The sequence below is a fragment of the Populus alba genome, chromosome 1 (genome assembly GCF_005239225.2).
Source record: "Populus alba chromosome 1, ASM523922v2, whole genome shotgun sequence".
Taxonomy (NCBI): domain Eukaryota; kingdom Viridiplantae; phylum Streptophyta; class Magnoliopsida; order Malpighiales; family Salicaceae; genus Populus; species Populus alba.
Genome location: NC_133284.1, coordinates 42,604,150 through 42,624,217, shown reverse-complemented (window position 1 = coordinate 42,624,217; position 20,068 = coordinate 42,604,150). Strand labels below are relative to the sequence as shown.

Sequence of the window (20,068 nt, the reverse complement as noted above, 5' to 3'; positions counted from 1 at the left end):
ATTTGGCTCAAAAATGATGTAATTGAGTAAAATAAAATTTTGAGAGACAAATTAAAAAAACAATATTAAACAAAAAATCCATAATAAAATATGAAAAAATAACAATAAGTCTTATTAATAATTACACACATTGTTGACATCTAGACCGAACTGCTAACAAAATTTTGTCTTCATGGCTAGGTGTTAGAGAGTATGGTGGTTGCTTTTTAAAATGCTTTTAATTTCAAAACACATTAAAATAAAAAAAAAATTGACATCAACACATCAAAATGATCTAAAAACATCAAAAATATATTAATTTAAAATAAAATAAAAAATAAAATAAATTTTAATTTTTTTTAAAAATACTTTTTCACCGCAGTGTGAAAGTAATGAACCTCTAAAAAACTATCCATTTCCAAACCAACACATCTATGAGAAATTTCTCTTAGCTTCTTCTAGATTTTTTTAACGCAAAGCAAGTGATAACATCGAAAATAAACTTCCACTTTAGCTTGGTTTTCTTTTGAACAATGTTTGTCGTTTATTTACATTATTTTTAACTAAAAAATGAGTAAGCTGCTATATGCTTTCTTGAAGAAGATAAGGTCAACATAAGATAAAGTAGAAAAAGAAAAAGTCCACCGAAGCAAATAAGGGTGCATGACAGACCGATCCGCAAGGAAACTAAGTCATCGAGCATAGCAGTAGCAAGGCATTATTAAGTAAAATACTCTTTTGACTTCGTTTGCTCACTAATTGTTTATAATTAAGATTTCAAGAGAACCACTTTCTTAAACATGTTTTAGTGACTTGAAAATGCATCAATGAACAATATTAACAATTGATCTTTCTATAGCCCACTAAATCTTCTCCTTATCTATGCAGAAAGTTAACAAGAACCTTGAACTATTCGTGACAAATGATTCAGAACACCACACGAGTGATCATGGTCGGTTTTCCACAATCTACCAGTCAAAATAAGCGCACATGACTGTGATTAAACAACTTGTACAATTGAAAAAATAATTCTGACTCACATACAGAAATAATGGTTGCACATGTAGTATATACATGACCTAATATATGCATCATTACAAGTTTTTTTTTTTAGAATAATATGATTTATATTTTGAGATTAACAGTTTAAATATTTAAGTTGGGATGATTTTTTGACATAGTATCAAAGTATTGATGATCAAGTGATCACGAGTTTGAATCTCACTATTCTTATTTATTTGATAAAAAGTAAGCACAAGATAATATAGGCTTGTGCAGGTTTCAAGCCGAAAAAGCATTAACGTGAAAGAACATGTTAAAAAATAATATAAATTATATCTTGAGATTTTATTTAAAAATTTAAATTTTTTAATTGAGATATTACATACCCTACAAGTTGCGCATACTACTTGCATGACCTTCCACTCTCCGTATCGACCTATTAAAATCAGCAACAGTTAAAGCTAAACTAAAGAAACAATTGGTTCGATTTCCTACCAAGTTGCTCCTTCAGGGGTGGAGGTCATGTGTGGAAAAGGCTATCAGGCCATGCATGCAATCAAGAATACCAGTGTTTAATGAAATCATGAATGCCTTAAAAGCTGCTGATGTGAAAATAGTTGGGGTGTATGGAATGGGTGGTGAGGGCAAGACCACACTGGTGAAAGAGGTCTCCAAACAAGCCATAGAGGATAAATTATTTGACAAGATGGTTATTGCCAGTGTAACTCGAAACCCAGACACCATGAAAATTCAAGGGCGAATTGCAGACCAGCTTGGCCTAACATTCAACGAGGAAAGTGAATGAGGAAGAGCAGGTCGATTGCGTAAGAGGTTGAAGCAAGAGAAGAAGATTCTTGTCGTCCTAGATGATCTACGGAAGAGACTTGATTTAGAAGCAATTGGTATTTCACTTAAGGACATGAACAAAATGAATGCAAAACGCTGCTGACACCGAGAGAATTTGATGTTTTATCAAGTGAAATGGGAGTTGATAAAAACTTCTCAGCTAGTGTTTTGAAGGAAGATGAAGCTTGGGAGTTGTTCAAGAAAACAGCAGGTGGTGATGCTGAAAGTCCAGATATGCGTGATCACCGTTTCATCTGTGCTCAAATGAGAATTATTTTTTCAACTGTACTAACTTAGGAAATAAATCTGCCCACCGCGCTAATATGGTAAAAAACTCTTATATATTCTGTCAACACCTATCAACTTCAATAATGAAAGCTCATACTGGGCATATATTCAGATATTGAGGTAGAGGTTTGTTCTCGAGCACAGTCTCATCTTTCTTTTATCTGTCCTTCAACTTTCAATATGTTAGGTCAAAAAATATATACCAGATTTCATGCAAATGACAAATCCAACCCTAGAACAGACAAAAGTCTACCTAATCATTTTGTAGCCTTGTATAAATATTTAACTTGGCAAAGTATTGCACCTTTCTGAGTGCCTCAACATTCCTCCCTCTTTTAATTAGCTGCTAACCCAATAGAGTAATAAACTACTTCGAACTGTAGCAAGCCAAGAATTCTATAAAATACAAAATCTAAACCATCCCTCGTTGATGTTTTTTGTTTTTTTCACACACAACTCCCTCCTAAAGTACATAATGTCTCATTCTCATTCCAATTCTCCAATCTACATTCCCTTCATCCCTGTTAATCCAACATCTCTGATTGGGAAATGATGAATGTCTCGTTCCCATTCCTGCTATACTACTCTACAGGTCCTACAAACATTCCAGAAAAGAGTAGGCAGACATGATTTATATTTAGAGGCAATGGATGAAGTTAATTTACTTTCACTGCAAGGACAAGACATCACTATCATGTCAAATTACCATTTATCATTACAACAAATGCTTCCCTGAAAAAGGTGGACATTATAACAAATCTACAGCGAGTAATTTTAGTAGAAGTCCAACAAATAACGACAATAAAGAAGTTCTGGTTAGAAAGAATAAATCGTGCCTGAAGCATCCTTGGGATAACAAAGGATATGCCATACTACGACTAAAGTGAGAATGGCAAGTACCCCGAAGAAATTGACTAATTTATTGTGCAATAACAAAATATCAGTAATTATCAAATAATTCAACTTTTTATTAGCTACTAATACGACGAGGAATCAAATAATAACTTTTCATTATCATGAAGTAACTTTAAGTTGATATCCATTGAGAATGGCAAGTAACATATATAAACTAAGTAACTTTTTGTACAATAAAATAAATATCAAGCCAAGTAATTGATAAATAATTCAAACTTCATACTAGCTGCTGATTGAACGAGTGATCAAATAATAGCTCGTCATCATCTTGATGCAGCTTTAAATTAAAATCCACTAAAAACCAGCTAAGATGAGAAGCTCTTAAAATCCTATTTGTTTGCCAAAAAATAATTTTATTTTGAAAAATAATTTTCATGAAAAATAAATTTTTAAAAAACAGATTATTTTTTTCATTTTTAACGATGTCAGGAAAAATAAGATTAGTAAATTAACCAAAAAGAATTATTTTTAAGAAGATTAATAACAATGTCATCAGATTATTTTTAAAGTATCTGTATTGTCAATCATATGATTTGAATTTGTAGAGTCAATCAACCAAAAAAAATTAAGAAGATTCTCTTTACTTTGTATATCAAAGACATAAAAGGAAGAAACAATTTGTTGGACCATCTCGAGTGTGAGGAGATTAAAAAATGCTTATAGATTGTTGATCCGAAGAATGAATCAAAAAGGCATACAAGAAATTGGACCGAACAACATTATGAGGATTAGAGTGTGTCTATTTTAATGTCACACTTGATAACTTTAATGATGTGCCTTATTTTAATCTCACACTCGATAACTTTAATGATATACCTCTTTTTTTTGCAATAATTGCAAAATTTATTGCTAGAGTGCTTTGCAATATATCCAAACACTTTGCAATTATAGCACCAAGTATGTGATCAAGATCTTCTTTTGCTCTTAGCAATATATGCCACATTAACCATCTTAGACGTCTTGATTTTTTAATTAAGGCCAAGCTAAGTAGCTAAGTGACTATATGTTTTTTTTCACGTAATAATTCCCCTAAACAAACCTCCAAAGATGAAACTAGATTTTGATTGATTAACTAGCATGTGCTATCATTAGATAATTTGTAGTGCCATTAAAGCCTCCGTGGAAATGGTAGAATGAAAAATCTAGAACACACTTTATAAATTAAAAAATCTAGAATAAAATTATTCAATATAAAGATTACGTGGGCGATAGCTTCCAATTTATAACTTTAATTAAGTAGTTAAAATAAATGATTAAGATAAGTCCACGTCTCTATAGAAGTAATGAATGATAAAAAATTATTCATCATATGTTGTTTAATATAACTTTGTAACTAAAAAATAATATAAGCATTCTTACTCTCCCAAGAATCAACTTTTTGAGATCAATAGGAGCCTTAGATGACCCATCCAAGTGACCCTATAATTATGTCGTTTACAAACATCTTTAATTAAAAACCTTTAAGTAGGGCAATTCATTTCATTAAAAAGAACAATATAATTTTCTTCTTTCATGATAAATCAAAATAAAAGAACTGAATTGGTGAAAAAGTAGAGCTTGATGTCAAAAAAACTTCAAAGTAAGAATGAGAACTCCTAAAACACCTAACTATATGGTTGTAATCTCCAACCAAAACAAAATATCTTTACACCCAGAAATTGTCTATACCCCAAACCAACCACAACTAAACTCAAAAAAATACTAGCCTAAAAAGTCATGCACAAAATCTAGAATTTAGACTTTGATACATTGTTAAAACAATCTAAATGTCTTTCAATGTAGGATCTCTTCTCTTTAAATAGTCAAGCATTCAGATAATTTGTTAAGGTCTAACCTTAACAAAACAAGAAAGACTTAAGAAATTAAGAATGAAGTAAAAGAAAAGGAGAAATTTGAAATTACAATTGTAGAATCCTAGTTTCTTATTGCTTGGATTCTACATTTCTTACACATTTAATTATATATAATGAAATTCCCTCCAAAATAACTACTAACAATCTCCTAACTTTTAACTACTAACTAGCATGCATCACAACTTCCTAACTAACACATGGCAATTTATGTTAGTAGTTAGTTGTTTATCTTCATTTCTAACTATCAAAACTTGTTTAGTTGTTGTTCCCACATGTAACTTAACTTGCTTCCAATCCTTCCACCAGCCTTTTCCCCCCCTAATCTTCATGCACGTAACAATATTCGTTTCGTAAAAAGATTCATATCCCCAATAATCAATTTAAAAGTCAATAAATTGGCTATTAATTTTCTTTAAGTCCACCTATGAGGCATCCTTTTTAAACGAGTTAGACCATTGTATAAGCTCTATAGTTACAGTTCTATTTCCCTTCTTCATCAACTTCATATCAAGAATAGCCATTAGACTAGCTCCAACTCTAACATATACATCTATTGTTGGCAAATTAAAAGACACAACTACATCATTCTTTCCATCTTAACTTGCTTATAAATGTCCCATTCTTCCACTATTTCTTGATCAACTGCTTCTTGATGGCCAATAAAACATTGTCTTCAATCTTTTATAAGAATTTTGAATCCTTGAATGTCCTCCAATGTAAAAGTCATAATTATCACCTACTAATCTATTTCTTAAATTTGTATCATTATCAATCACAATTATGTTCTTATACCTCAAAATTCCCTTTACAAAAATGTTTTTTAGCTAGTTAGTAACATTGATTAATTTCCCAAATATAATGTCATGTAACTTAGGATTATTTTTATATGAGTTGATGATCTTCTGATACCATATTGGCAAGTTGTTAAAGCTTTTAATCTTCCTTGTTCTCCTTTAATTAGCTTTTTCCTTCATACTGAACTTTCTTCCTTATCTAGTCTCCTGGGCAATGCATCTTCAAAAACATTCTCTTCCTTTTCTATGTTGTATAACATACCTCTGCCCTAACAATTTGGTTAGCATTTCCTTGGCAATGGAGTATGGATCTTTTGTTCTAAAAGATATTTCAGACTTTCATGATCAATTTTAATGATGAACTAATCATACTCAAAATAGTGCTCAAAATAGCTCTCAATCCAGTAGCACATGCATCAGTTTCTAATACAAAAACATTGTTAAAATTTGGTAGTGCTAAGATTAGAGCCTCACACAAAGCTTTTTTAATCTTATCAAAAGTTGACTAAGCCTTCTCATTCCAACTAAAGTTATTTATCTTTAACAATTCTATTAGTGGTTTTTGGATGAAGCTAAAACCTCTAATGAAATTCTTGTGATAACCTATTAAACCTTAAAAACCTCTTAATTCCTTTACAAAATGTGAAATAGACAAGTTCTTCATAACTTCAATCTTTTTAGGAATTGTTCCCACTCTTTCTGAAAAGACAATATACCCTAGATACTCCATTTTTTATTCATAAAAAAAGCATTTAGATTGTTTTGCAAATAACTGATTGTTCTTAAATGTTTCCAAAATAGTTCTAAGATTACTAATATGTAATTCTGAGGTGGAACTATATATCATTATGTCATCAAAGAACACCAATACAAATCTTCTCAAATAAGGCTTTAATATATTATTCATTAAGGCTTCAAAGGTAGTTGGTGCATTAATTAAGCTAAAAAAATATTATCTTGAATTCATAATACCCATGGTCAGTTCTGAATGTAGTTTTATCCACATCTTCACACATCCTTACTTAATGATACTCTGATCTTAAATCCAACTTTGAAAGAACTTAGATCAATATAGTTCATCCATCAAATCATTTCATATATTAGAGAAATTGAAAACTTACTTTTGACGGTTAGATTAATCCACACATAATCTTCATGTATTATCTCGCTTTTAACAAAGAAAACAAAAGATACAAATGGACTACAACTATGGTGAATGATCCCATTTTGTAACATTTCCTTCATCAGCTTCCATATCTCTTCCTTTTGAATGAACTCACTCTTGTAAGGTTTAATATTGACTAGCTTTGCCCCTCAACTTAGTGGAATTTTGTGATCCAGCTTCCTAGTTAGTGGTAAATGTTTTGATTCTACAAACACAAATTGATATTCCTCTAATAATGCCTTAACCTTTGAATTCTTCATATCCTTTTAACAACTCTATAAAAAACAATTATTCTAAAAATCCAAAAATGGTTTCCTTCAAACTCTTGTGTACCTTGATTGCGGTAATCATCTAATATTTAGCTTCTCCAACCATTCATTTTTATTCAATCATTATACCACCATTGTTAAATGATAGTTTCATTTTAATAAAGAAGGTGTTTGAAAGTATGGTTGCGGTTGCTTTTCAAATTGTTTTTCGCTTGGAAATATATCAAAAATAATATATATTTTTTAATTTTTAAAAAATTATTTTTTATACTAGCAAATTAAAATGATTTAAAAAAAACATCAAAAAAATATTAATTTGAAATAAAGAAAAAAATTAAAAAATTCATTTTTTTTTAAAAAACACTTTTAAAATGTAAAAATAAAAAAGGCCGAAATCAAACAAGAAAGGAGAATAAATTTTCAACCAATGTACCCTTAAAACCATGTCACACCTTCCCAATTTCAATTTCAAGAACCTCAAATTAGCTTGGAATTCATACTTGGATAAACCGTATGAACTTAGACAAAAGGCATTACATCTCAGTATACCTCTTTAAGAACAATGTGGTAGTCCTCTCCACAATTGCCTTGATTTCTTTAATGACTAATTCACTAATAAAGTTATGTGCATTGTCACTATCAATCAAGTTTACAATATCCCTTCCTTGACAGCTACCTGTAATTTTGAAGGTATTATAGGCATAACTTTTTACTAGTGCATTCAAGGATAAGACATTCTTCAATTCCATTTTCCTTAACAATAATTCCATGATTGCCTCCTTATTCCACTTCCAAGAACTCATCATCATCTTCTTTTATACCTTTAATCATATGTATACCTTTTTTGTTATAGGCTACGAATGTACTTTCATCATTTTAAGCATTTCCCCGATCTCTTTTGTTGTACATGTAATGTTTCAGAAAGGTCTCTCCTCATTTGAAGCATTGCCCCAATCACTTTTGTTCATTTAATGTTTTAGAAGGGTGCTTTAATCCTTGCATTACTCTATGCTTGGCTTGATTAAAAAGCTTGAAAGACTGATTACTTGGCAATTTTCCCATGCTATTTGGATTAGTTACATTGATGGCCAGGAATGTACTCTCATCATTTAAAACGTTACCCCAATCTTCTTTGTTGTTCATGTAATGTTTCAAAAAGGTGTCTTAATCCTTGCATTACTCCATTCTTGGCTTGATTGAAAGGCTTAAGAGACTAATTACCTAGCAATTTTCCCATGCTATTTGGAGTAGTTACATTGAAGACTAGGAATGTTCTTCTCTCCTCATTTGAAGCATTACCCCAATCTCTTTTGTTGTTCATGTAATGTTTCAGAAAAGTGTCTTGATCCTTGCATTACTCCATTCTTAGCTTGATTGAAAGGCTTGAAAGACTAATTGCCTGGAAATTTTCCCATGCTAATTAAAGTAGCCATTCTTGTAACAAATATGTTTCTTTTAGATAACACAAGATTAGACTCTTCTTGCCATTTGATTGATAAAAGCCTGTATTAATGTTGTTGGCTTAAAAATCTTGAGCATGGGTTTAATATCTAATAAAATAAAAAATTTCACATGATTCTAGTCGTGTGTGATTCAAAACAGTCATTAAAGATTTGATTTCTTCAAATCTCTACATACTTTTCCATTTCTTTATCCTACATTAGCTTATTAAATTCTTCCACATCTTTTCTACTACCAAACCTTATACAAATAGCTTTTGTGAGTTCCTCTCAGTTAACCAAGTCATTACTTCCTAATATGAATCCTTCAGACTAGATTTCAGCCTTCCCTTCTAAGTAAAGAGATGTTATTTTCACCCATTGTTGAACTAGTGTGAAATGCTTCTTAAAAAATTCTCATATTTCCTAATTAATCCCCATGAATTCTCTCTTTCAAAAGTTAGCAATTTCACCTTTGGTAAAGCTACATTATACCCCATTCTTTGAACTTTATAATTACACATGTTTTCCCCACGTATGTTTACTCTTTGGTTGGGAATTATTCCATCAGAAACTTGAATGATCCTTCCTTCTTTATTTGCTTCTTAGTTTCTCATAAATGAATTTAGTGTAGTCATTAGTGTTTCCATTGTAAATTGAGTTCATTCCTCTTAGCCTACTCTGACCATTGTTTCAAATTTCCTATCACCCATTCTTGAGATTCTTCATGCCAATGTTGCATTTGTTTTTAAAATTCTTCTTGCATATGTTGCATCTACTCCTCTAGTTTCTTGCCATGTTATTCCAAGGCTTCAACCTTGTTATTTTCCACCAATGTTATTTGTCACGCAATGCTACCTTCTATGGTTGTGAATCTTATTGTTTTGATACCAATTTGTACCTTGTTATTTTCCACCAATGTTATTTGTCACGCGATGCAACCTTCTATGGTTGTGAATCTTACTGCTTTGATACCAATTTGTTAAGGTCTTACCTTAACACAAAATGAAAAACTTGGGAAATTAAAAGAGAAGTAGAAGAAAGGGAGAAAGTTGAAGTTGCAATTGCAGAATTCTGATTTCTTGTTGCTCGGATTCTACATTTCTTACACATTTCATTATGTACAATGGAATTTCCTCTAAAACAACAACTAACAATCTCTTAACTAACTTCTAACTAATATGGATCAAAACTTCCTAACTAACAAATCACGTGGAAATTTATATTGGTAGTTAAGTGCTGCTCATTTTCATTTCTAACTGTCAAAACTTGTCCAGCTACTATTCCCACACTTAACTTGACTTGCTTCCACCAGCCTTTTCCACCCTTAATCTTCATGCACGTAACATAATTACATCCTAAGATCACTCCTAGACCATAATTACAATCTCTCTACATAGGTAATTATGTACAACTGTTAAAGATTCTGAAGAAATCAAGGCAAATTTGAATATGTTCTGAACCTGATTTATAGGAAATGAATATAGAAAGCCAGATTTTCTTTCCTATAAATCAGGTCCAAATAATAACACCTATTTATGTGTAGTTAATAGCCTTCCTAATATAGATTTGTGGATGTTGTATATAATCAAGAATATATTCTGAAATAAGATTAAGAAGTAAGAATTCAAGAATTCTCCACATGGTATCAGAGCATCCTAGAAGTGGGGGGGATTCAACAAATAAAAGATTGAACACCTAAGGACCCTACTTAACACTATAAAGAAACTATCTAGGTTAGCTCTTGTTACGTACCTAATCTCTAAGAAGAAGGCAACATAAGGAAGAAGAAGTAGAAGCAATGCAGGCTAGCTAAAAGAAGCAGTAGAAGCAATGCAGGCTGGCTAACGTCTACAGCACGCAACCTTTTGGTTGTTAATTCTATTAGTTAGTTAAGAAGTAGTTAGCAGGTTGTTATAACAGTTGAATTCAGTTAGGATAATCAGTTAGTAGTCCATTCTGTTACTATAAAACGCACGTGAAGATTTGACATTGGATATAGAAAAATATACAAAAATTCAGTCTCAATTCTTTCCTCTCGAATTCTCTTAGAACAGTTCTCTGTTCTTCATTTCTTTCTATTCTTTCTTCTTCATTTCTTCTTCAATTCTTCTTCACTTGTTAAGCAACCTTAACAATTGGTATCAGAGCCTTAAGATCTAACACCATGGTTAAAAATGTGGAAGAACATTGCAAGAAATTGGATGAACGAATGCAGATCATGCAACAAGAATTCCAAGAGCAGCGGGAGGAACAAAGTAAGAAGAATGAGCAGATTAGTGTTCAACTGGAAACACTATCCAGTCAGTTCCAGGCGTTTCTTGCTCATCACGTGATGGAAAAGGATATGGGGAGTACTTCTAAAGGCATACTACAAACTCCAGCCAGGGGCAACATTGAAGGAATACCTTCTAAAGGGAAGGGTCCTATGAGAGGAGATGCAAATTATGGGCAGGAACAACATAGAGCTATGTTCAATGCAGGATTGCCTAAGATGGATCTAACCATTTTTCGAGGAGACAACCCTAGAGGATGGTTGAGAAGGTGCAACAAGTTCTTCAAACTCAATGCAATTCCATGGCAACAGTGGGTAGAGATAGCTTCCTTGTATTTGGAAGGGAAAGCAGAAATATGGTTTGAAGGGTACATGTGTGGGCTGGATGCTAATCTAGAATGGGAGGAGTTCTCAAAGGCCATATGCAGCCGGTTTGGTAGTAGGGAGGATATTGTGGAGGAATTCAACAAACTAACGCAAGAGAATGGTATGGAAGAGTATGTGGAAAGGTTTGAAGATCTCAAATCATTGATGCATTCACTCAATCCAGTACTGCCAGAGTCCTACTACATTTCCAGCTTTATTAGTGGATTAAAAGAGGACATTAAACCTATGTTGAAGATACTGAAGCCAGGCACGTTGCTGACAGCCTTTGATCAAGCAAAGTGGCAGGAGGAATCGAACAACATATTGGCAAGGAAGAACAGATTCACTACCAAGCTAGGAATGGGAAGATCATTTGGTAATCCTCAATCCACCTATGTGGGCAATAATTTGCAGACACCAAAGGTCCCAGAAACCATGTACGAGCAGAGGCGCAGGTTGGGGCAATGTTTTAAGTGTGGAGACAAATTTATGCCAGGACATAAGTGCATTGCCAAGGGACTGCACATGATGGAAGGCCAGGAAGAGGAGGAATTTATGGATGCCACAGCAGGAAACAACAATACAGATGTAGCACCTGATAGCAAGATTGAGGAATATGGCCTATCCTTGAATGCATTAGCAGATAACTATGCCCACAACACCATACGAATTAGAGGTAGCTACCAAGGCAAGGACCTGGTTATTCTCATTGATAGTGGCAGCACCCACAGCTTCCTTGATGCCAGTATAGCAGGGGAATTACAACTTCCTGTTGCGAATTCTCCGGTGCTAGCAGTAACTGTTGCTAATGGTAGCGTCATACTATGTGACTCCTATACAGCAGGATTTACATGGTTTATGCAGAATTATGAGTTCACAGCAGACTTGAGGATTTTGAAGCTAGGGAGGTGTGACATGGTGTTAGGGGTGGATTGGTTAAGAAAATTCTCACCAATCTTATTCGATTTCATCAAGATGAAATTGACATTTAAGAAGGAGGGAAGGATGTTGGAACTCAATGGCATCATCGAAACTGCCAGCCTCCAATCAATGACAGTAGAGAAGGTCCAGAAGAACTTAAAAACTTCTATTATGGGCTTTGTTGGGCAATTTTTCCTGATAGAAGCCACTGCAGCAACCATGGTAGGTTTGCCTAATCCAGCAGTAGAGAAGCTGTTAACAGTCTATGCAGAGGTTTTCCAAGAGCCTACTGCATTACCACCAGGGAGGAGGCAGGATCATAGAATTCTTCTGCACACAGGAGCTCATCCTGTAAACTGCAGGCCGTATAAGACTTCTTTCTTTCAAAAAGGAGAGATCGAGAAGATGGTCAAGGAAATGCTCAGCAATAACATCATTCAACCAAGTGTGAGCCCATTTGCTTCACCAATACTCTTGGTCAAGAAGAAGGATAACTCCTAGCGTTTCTGTGTAGACTACAGGCGGTTGAATGAAGTCACGATCAAGAACAAGTTCCCTATTCCTTTGATCGATGACCTCCTGGATGAGCTGCAAGGGTCTAGCTTCTTCTCTAAGCTCGATCTACGATCAGGCTATCATCAAGTGAGAATGCATGAGGAAGATGTAGAGAAAACAGCCTTCCGTACTCACCAAGGGCATTATGAGTTTAGAGTCATGCCTTTTGGCCTCGAAAATGCCCCTGCAACATTCCAAGCCTTGATGAATGATATTCTGGAGCCATTCCTGAGGAAATTTGCCTTGGTATTCTTTGACGACATCCTCATTTACAGTTCCTCTTTAGAAGCACACCTTAGACATTTGCAACAAATTCTGGAGATCCTGAAGACCAACCAGCTGTATGCAAGGAGGTCGAAATGCACATTTGCTGAACCAAGGGTAGAATACTTGGGGCATATCATCTCTGCTGAAGGGGTAGCCACAGACCCTAAGAAAATACAGGTTGTACAGGAGTGGCCAATTCCAAAGACTATCAAGGAGCTAAGAGGATTTCTTGGCTTAGCTGGCTACTATCGAAAATTCATCAGGAAGTTTGGTGTCATTAACGCTTGTGACACTGGAATTGGAGCAGTGCTAAGCCAAGAGGGAAGGCCATTAGCATTCATGAGCAAAGCCTTGGGAGTTAAACACTTGGGACTGTCCATATATGAGAAAGAATACTTGGCTATACTGATGGCAGTAGACAAATGGCGACACTACTTGGAACAGGATCAGTTTATTATACAAACTGATCATGAGAGCTTAACATACTTACTGATCAGAAAATCCACACCCCTATTCAGAAGAAAGGACTGACCAAGCTGCTAGGATTAAACTATCAAATCAAGTATAGAAAAGGAAGGGAGAACAAAGTTGTTGATGCTCTATCAAGAAGGAATATGCAGAATGATGGTAGAGACCAAGGGGCAATTACTGCAGGAGGGTGGCTCACAGCCATAACACAAGTGATTCCATCTTGGTATGATCAGGTTTATAGCTCCTACAAGGATGATGCCAAGCTACAGGACATCATACAGGGTAGAATGTTAGATACTACACAGGCTTCACATTTTACCTACACTAATGGGGTGCTGAAGTATAAGGGGAGAATGGTGGTAGGAGCTGCAGGTTCCTTGAGAGAAGAACTCGTCAAAAATACCCATGATTCCTATATTGGAGGGCATGCAGGCATCCAGAATACATACAGGTGACTTAAGGGTCATTTCTACTGGCCTGCCATGAAGAAAATGGTCTATCAACTAGTGCAGCAGTGTGATGTTTGTAAACAAGCCAAGGCTGAGAGGGTGTCTTATCCTGGGTTGTTACAAGCTCTGCCCACTCCACATGGTCCTTGGCAGGATATTACCATGGACTTCATCGAGGGGCTTCCAAAATCAGAGGGCAGAGACACCATCATGGTCATTGTTGATCGCTTCACCAAGTATGGACATTTTATCACACTAGCACATCCTTTCACAGCTCAGGATGTGGCTAAATCCTTCCTAGATCATGTTTACAAGTTCCACGGCTTGCCTGCCACAATCTTGACCGACAGGGATAAGATATTCACAAGCTTATTCTGGCAAGAGCTGTTCAAACACCTAGGGGTCAAGCTGATGTTAAGTACAGCATACCATCCACAAACGGATGGGCAAACTGAAAGGGTAAATCAGTGCCTCGAGACCTACTTAAGGTGTGTTACCATGCACTGTCCAAGGAAGTGGCATCAATGGATTTCCACTTCACTATTGGCATGTCCCCTTTCCAGGCTTTGTATGGTTATGAACCTCCAGCCAGGGAAATGGTGCTTACGGAGGATACTCAAGTAGCTGCAGTAGGGGAATGGAAACAGAAGAGGATTAATATGGATCAATTAATCAAAGGCTTGCTAGAGGGGGCAAGGAATCGGATGGGGCAAGTGGCCAACAGGAGACGATCAGAGAGGACATTTTTTATAGGAGATTGGGTTTTTCTGAAGCTCCAACCTTACAGGCAAGGCAGTGTTATGTACAGGAAACATTACAAGTTAAACCCCAGGTACTATGGTCCCTATCTAGTCCTTGAGTGCATCGGTCCAGTTGCATATAAACTCCAGCTACCCCCAAGAAGTGCAGTGCACCCAGTGTTCCATGTTTCCTTATTAAGGAAAAAATTGGGGGAAGTGGCCATCGTTTCTCAAGCCTTGCCATTCGTAGATGAGGAGGGCAGGGTAAAGGTGTATCCAGTTACAATTTTGGATAGGAAACTTATGAAGAAGGGTAATACAGCTGTGGTGGCAGGCTTAATTCAGTGGTCGAATTCGTTCCCTGAAGATGCGACTTGGGAGGAGTTGACAGAATTACAGTTGCAATTTCCAGACTTTAATATTGCTACGTAAACTGATCCTGCTCTTGATTCTTGGGACAAGAATCTCGCATGGGAGGGGTACTGTTACGTACCTAATCTCTAAGAAGAAGGCAACATAAGGAAGAAGAAGTAGAAGCAATGCAGGCTAGCTAAAAGAAGCAGTAGAAGCAATGCAGGCTGGCTAACGTCTGCAGCACGCAACCTTTTGGTTGTTAATTCTGTTAGTTAGTTAAGAAGTAGTTAGCAGGTTGTTATAACAGTTGAATTCAGTTAGGATAATCAGTTAGTAGTCCATTCTGTTACTATAAAACGAACGTGAAGATTTGACATTGGATATAGAAAAATATACAGAAATTCAGTCTCAATTCTTTCCTCTCGAATTCTCTCAGAACAGTTCTCTGTTCTTCACTTCTTTCTATTCTTTCTTCTTCATTTCTTCTTCAATTCTTCTTCACTTGTTAAGCAACCTTAACAGCTCTCTTACTTAAAATGGTAAAATTCTAATTTATCATGTATTTAGTGCCTCAAACAAGGACCATTCTAGCATTTGGGTTATAGACTCAGGTGCAATAGACCATATGACTCATTTTGCAGGTTCATTCAAATCATATCAGCCTTGTCCTAGCAATAATAAAATCACAGTTGCTGATGGATCTCTAATCAAAGTAGCAGGACAGGGAACAATCCATTTTAATCACTCATTGAACCTTAAACAAGTGCTACATATCCCTAACTTCACTGCAAATTTGTTATCCATTCGAAAACTAATCAAAGACATAAATTGTAGTGTAACTTTCTTCCTTGATCACTATATATTTCAGGACCTAGCTACAGGAGATGATTGGGCAGGCTAGAGTCAAGGATGGGTTGTACATGTTTGAAGTGCAAGGCAGCAGTAGTAACTCTTACCCTCTATCATTTATTTCAGTTAATTCTAATAAAAATGATGTTTGGAACCATCATCGTCGTTTAGGACATCTTTCATTTAAGACTCTTAGTCATGTTTCCATTTTAATTTAAAAATCTTAATGTGGAACAATTTCGATGTGAAATTTATAAGTTTGCAAAGCATTATAGAGTGTTTTTTTTCTATAAGTGATTCAAGATCTATGTCTCCACTCCATTTAATTCATTCTAACATATGAGGTCCATATAATGTTCCTAATATTTCAGGAGCAAAGGGATTTGTAACATTTATTGATGATTGTACCCGAATGACTTAGGTTTATTTTCTTAAAAGAAAAGCTAATATAAGTCACATATTTCCAAACTTTACAAAAATGATAAAGAATCAATTTAGGGTTAGCATTAAGGGGATTAGAACTTATAATGCTAAGGACTACTTTAATAAGATCCTATCACCATACTTTGAAAAGGAAGGGATTATTTATCAATCATCTTGTGTTAATACTCCTCAACAAAATGGGTTAGCCAAAAGAAAAAACAGACATCTTCTCGAAACTACTCGAGCTTTACTTTTTCAACTTCAAGTTCCAAAACACTATTAAGGAGAAGTTGTTTTAACATCTACTTATTTGATAAATAGAATACCTTCAAGAGTTATTGGTTTCAAAAATCCTTTAAACAATTTATCATAATTCTTTCCAAAGAGTAATTTTTATTCTAAAATTCTCCCAAGAATTTTTAGGTGTGTAACCTATGTTCACAATCACAAACATCATTGAGACAAACTTGATGCTAAAGCTCTTAAGTGTGTTTTCATAGGGTATTTTATCACACAAAAGGGTTACAAATGTTATCATCCACCTTCAAAACGATTTCTTGTGTCAAAAGATGTCACTTTTAATGAAAGCCAATCTTTGTTCAACAAGACTTATCTTCAGAAGGACAATACCGACACAGAAGATAAGAATACAAATGTTTTTGACATTTTTTCCTTCCAAATCCCATCTTGGCAGCAATCATCTTTGAATTCACCACCCACTAAGTCTCCAAACCTCACAAAAGAAACTCTACAGGGTGAAACTACTACTACTGACCCACCTTTTCAGGTATATAGAAGAAGGGTACAACCTATTTAAACCCTCATGCAAGCCCAAGAATCTAAACCAGAGCAAGGTAATGAAACTTCTCATCCATCCTTATCTATTCTTAATACTAATGATCTTGATTAGCCAATTGCAATAAAAAAAAAGGGATAAGAGAATGCACTAAGAATCCCTTATATCCTATAACAAACTTTATCATTTGAAAAGTTTTCACCATCACACAAAACCTCTCTCTCAAAAATAAACACCATACCTATCTCAAAAACCTTACATGAGGCTAAATAATGAGAAATTGAAAATTGTCATAAGAGAAAAGATACATGCTCTAGAAAGGAATCAAACATGGGAAATAGTTGAGTTACCAAAAGAGAAGAAACCAGTAGGGTGTAAATGGGTCTATACTCTGAAATATAAAGCTAATGATAGCCTTGAAAGGTATAAAGCCAGGCTAGTTGCAAAAGGATATATACAAACTTTTAAGATAGACTATTAAAAAACATTTGCTCCAGTTGCTAAGATGAACACCATTCAAATTTTGTTTTCTCTATCTACTAATCTTGGATGGTGTATGTAGCAATATGATGTAAAGAATGCTTTTTTACATGAGGTGTAAGAAGAAGAGGTGTTTATAGATCCACCACCAGGGTTCAGTCACTCTCTACTTCCAACCAGGTTTGCAAACTAAAGAAGGCACTCTATGGACTAAAACAATCACCTAGAGCCTGGTTCGAAAGGTTCACACAAGCCATGGTGTCAATGGGATATCGACAAAGTTAAGGAGATCACACTTTGTTCATAAAACACTCCATTTCAAAGGGAGTTGCTATTCTAATTGTTTATGTTAATGATATTATAATAACATATGATTGTCAATAGAAAGGCTGAAGTCAAGCATACAATTATAAATGCTTAAATAGAAATATAAATGCTTAAATAGGAAATTTACCTTACTATATTTAGTTTTCTAGATTTCCTCTTTGTAATTACTATGTACAACACAACTTTTCTTATATAATGAAAGCCTGGTTGAAAGGTGAAGGCAATTCAAACCTTTCTGTTATGGTATCAGAGCTAGGTGTTTTCTCACAGAATTCTTAAAAAAATTTTATTCTCGGTCATAGCTTTATGAAGAAGTCAGATAATGTTTGTGTCAGATTCACTGGCAAAAATTATGCTGCTTGGACATTCCAGTTAGAGATCTTTCTCAAGGGAAAGGAGTTATGGGGCCATATAGATGGCATTGACAAAGACTTGGCTGCTTAAGGATATGTGGTTGCTAAGACGGCATGGGCTACCAAAGATGCACAAATCATGTCCTGGATTCTCAGTTCTATAGAACCACATTTGATCCTTTCTTTGTATCCTCATAGATCTGTAAAGGCTATGTGGGATCATCTCACACAAGTTTATAACCAAGACAACAATGCTAAGCATTTTTATCTTGAGCTGGCTATTGCCAACTATACCCAAGGAAATCTTTGTATTCAAGATTACTATTCTGGATTTCTGACTTTATGGAATGATTATTCTGATCTTGTTACAGCCAAGGTTTCTGCAGAAGGTGTGCTGGCAGTACAATAAGTCCATAAAATCAGCCAACGAGACCAATTTCTGATGAAATTGCGACCAGAATATGAACCAGTTCATACCTCTCTAGTCAATCACGATCTTGTTCCATCCTTGAATGCTTGCTTTGAAGAACTATTGCGTGAAGAACAGCATCTCCATACTCAAACCATTATGGAGCAAGCAAGAGTTGCCTCTACCACTGTTGCTTATGTTGCTTCTACTTACAGCAAGGGGAAGAGTCGCGATATGAGCAAGACACAATGCTATAGTTGTAAGAAGTATGGACATATTGCTCCTCATTGTCCTCATAAGTTTTGCAACTACTACAAACAACCAGGACACATCATTAAAGAGTGTGATATTCATCCTCCTCTGTGCTCCAACAAAGCTTATCACGCTACTATTATTGTTGCTGGTTCCCCTGTTTCACATGCTCAACCTCTAGCAAATTTACTAACCCAATAGATGGTGCAAGAAATAATTGTGAGTGCTTTCTCCACACTTGGCCTTCAAGGTACTGGTTCTTCAGCTCTTTCTTGGATCTTAGACTCAAGTGCTTCAAATCATATGACAAACTCTTTGCATGGGTTAAGTAATATCAGCAAATACTATGGATTCTCACATATTCAAACAGCCAATAGCTCCTTTACACAGCTCCTCTAGAGTATTTGTACTGCCTGTTAAATGTTGTAACCAAATTTTTTATTCATTAAGATTTTCATGAATGTTATTTTATTTTTATTATTATTATTCATAAAAATCCCAAAAAAAATAAGAAAAAAGTTTAAAATTCAAAAATATATTTTTCTCGAGTCAACCACATCTTTCTATAAAAACTGATTTCATCAAGTCAATACGAGTCAAACCATGTCAACCAGGATAAAAAATGAGTTTTCATGACGTCTCGGGTTAAAACCGAGTCCACCGGGTCAATACGAGTCAAACCTTGTTAACCAGGGTAAAAAATGAGTTTTCATGACATCTCGAGTCAAAACCATCATTTTCAATCAAAACCAAGTCCACCGAGTCAACATTCCTATTTGAGTAGAAGGAAAAGATTTACTCATCTAGTAAACTCTTTCATATAATCTTCATTCCATATGGTTATATTGATGTAACATGTTAAAAACCGAGTCCAACATTCCTATTTCAAGTCTTCTCAAGTAAAATATGGACTTAACCAATTCATAAGGTCAATATATGAGGATTATCCCGCTTCACCTAGGATTTCATATACATTTCTCTTACTGAAGATGTATCAGTTATCCTATTATCCAACTGATAATATTGTGAGAGTTAACGATCTCCTTTCATAGATACTGCAAATCATATTATTTCAGTCCCCATGCTGGAAGAAGAAAAACATATTTTGAGAACACCGTTTAGTCTCATGTGATTTTGATAGTGGACAGTCTATCTAAGTAATCCAAGTGAAATTAAAAGGTGTATGCTCTATATTTGTGTAAAAGTACACCTTTCTGACTTGGGACAATCT

General features: G+C 34.8%; 2 protein-coding genes across 2 annotated transcripts; both read left to right on the top strand.

Annotated features, from left to right (window-relative positions):
- The first annotated feature begins 1,564 nt into the window (after positions 1 to 1,564).
- On the top strand, positions 1,565 to 2,124 carry LOC118027474 (probable disease resistance protein At4g27220). The gene is made up of 2 exons (XM_035030850.1): positions 1,565 to 1,778; positions 1,898 to 2,124. Exons 1-2 carry the CDS (start codon positions 1,565 to 1,567, stop codon positions 2,122 to 2,124), a joined length of 441 nt encoding a protein of 146 aa, XP_034886741.1.
- Positions 2,125 to 10,717: 8,593 nt separating this feature from the next.
- Positions 10,718 to 19,038, top strand: LOC118027473 (uncharacterized). Its single transcript, XM_073407398.1, has 7 exons — positions 10,718 to 12,557; positions 12,627 to 13,348; positions 13,432 to 13,777; positions 13,913 to 14,313; positions 14,418 to 15,022; positions 18,375 to 18,565; positions 18,635 to 19,038. The coding sequence occupies exons 1-7, from the start codon at positions 10,718 to 10,720 to the stop codon at positions 19,036 to 19,038; spliced, it is 4,509 nt and encodes a 1,502-aa protein (XP_073263499.1).
- Positions 19,039 to 20,068: the final 1,030 nt, after the last annotated feature.

Bases quoted from the DNA above. Each gene is read 5' to 3' on its own strand.
- LOC118027473 (XM_073407398.1), top strand. From the start codon at position 10,718: ATGGTTAAAAATGTGGAAGAACATTGCAAGAAATTGGATGAACGAATG. The intron at 13,349-13,431 runs GTAGACAAATGG...CTTACTGATCAG, and splicing joins ACTTGGCTATACTGATGGCA to AAAATCCACACCCCTATTCA. The intron at 13,778-13,912 runs GTTCCTTGAGAG...TCTATCAACTAG, and splicing joins AATGGTGGTAGGAGCTGCAG to TGCAGCAGTGTGATGTTTGT.
- LOC118027474 (XM_035030850.1), top strand. From the start codon at position 1,565: ATGAATGCCTTAAAAGCTGCTGATGTGAAAATAGTTGGGGTGTATGGA. The intron at 1,779-1,897 runs GTGAATGAGGAA...ATTTCACTTAAG, and splicing joins CCTAACATTCAACGAGGAAA to GACATGAACAAAATGAATGC.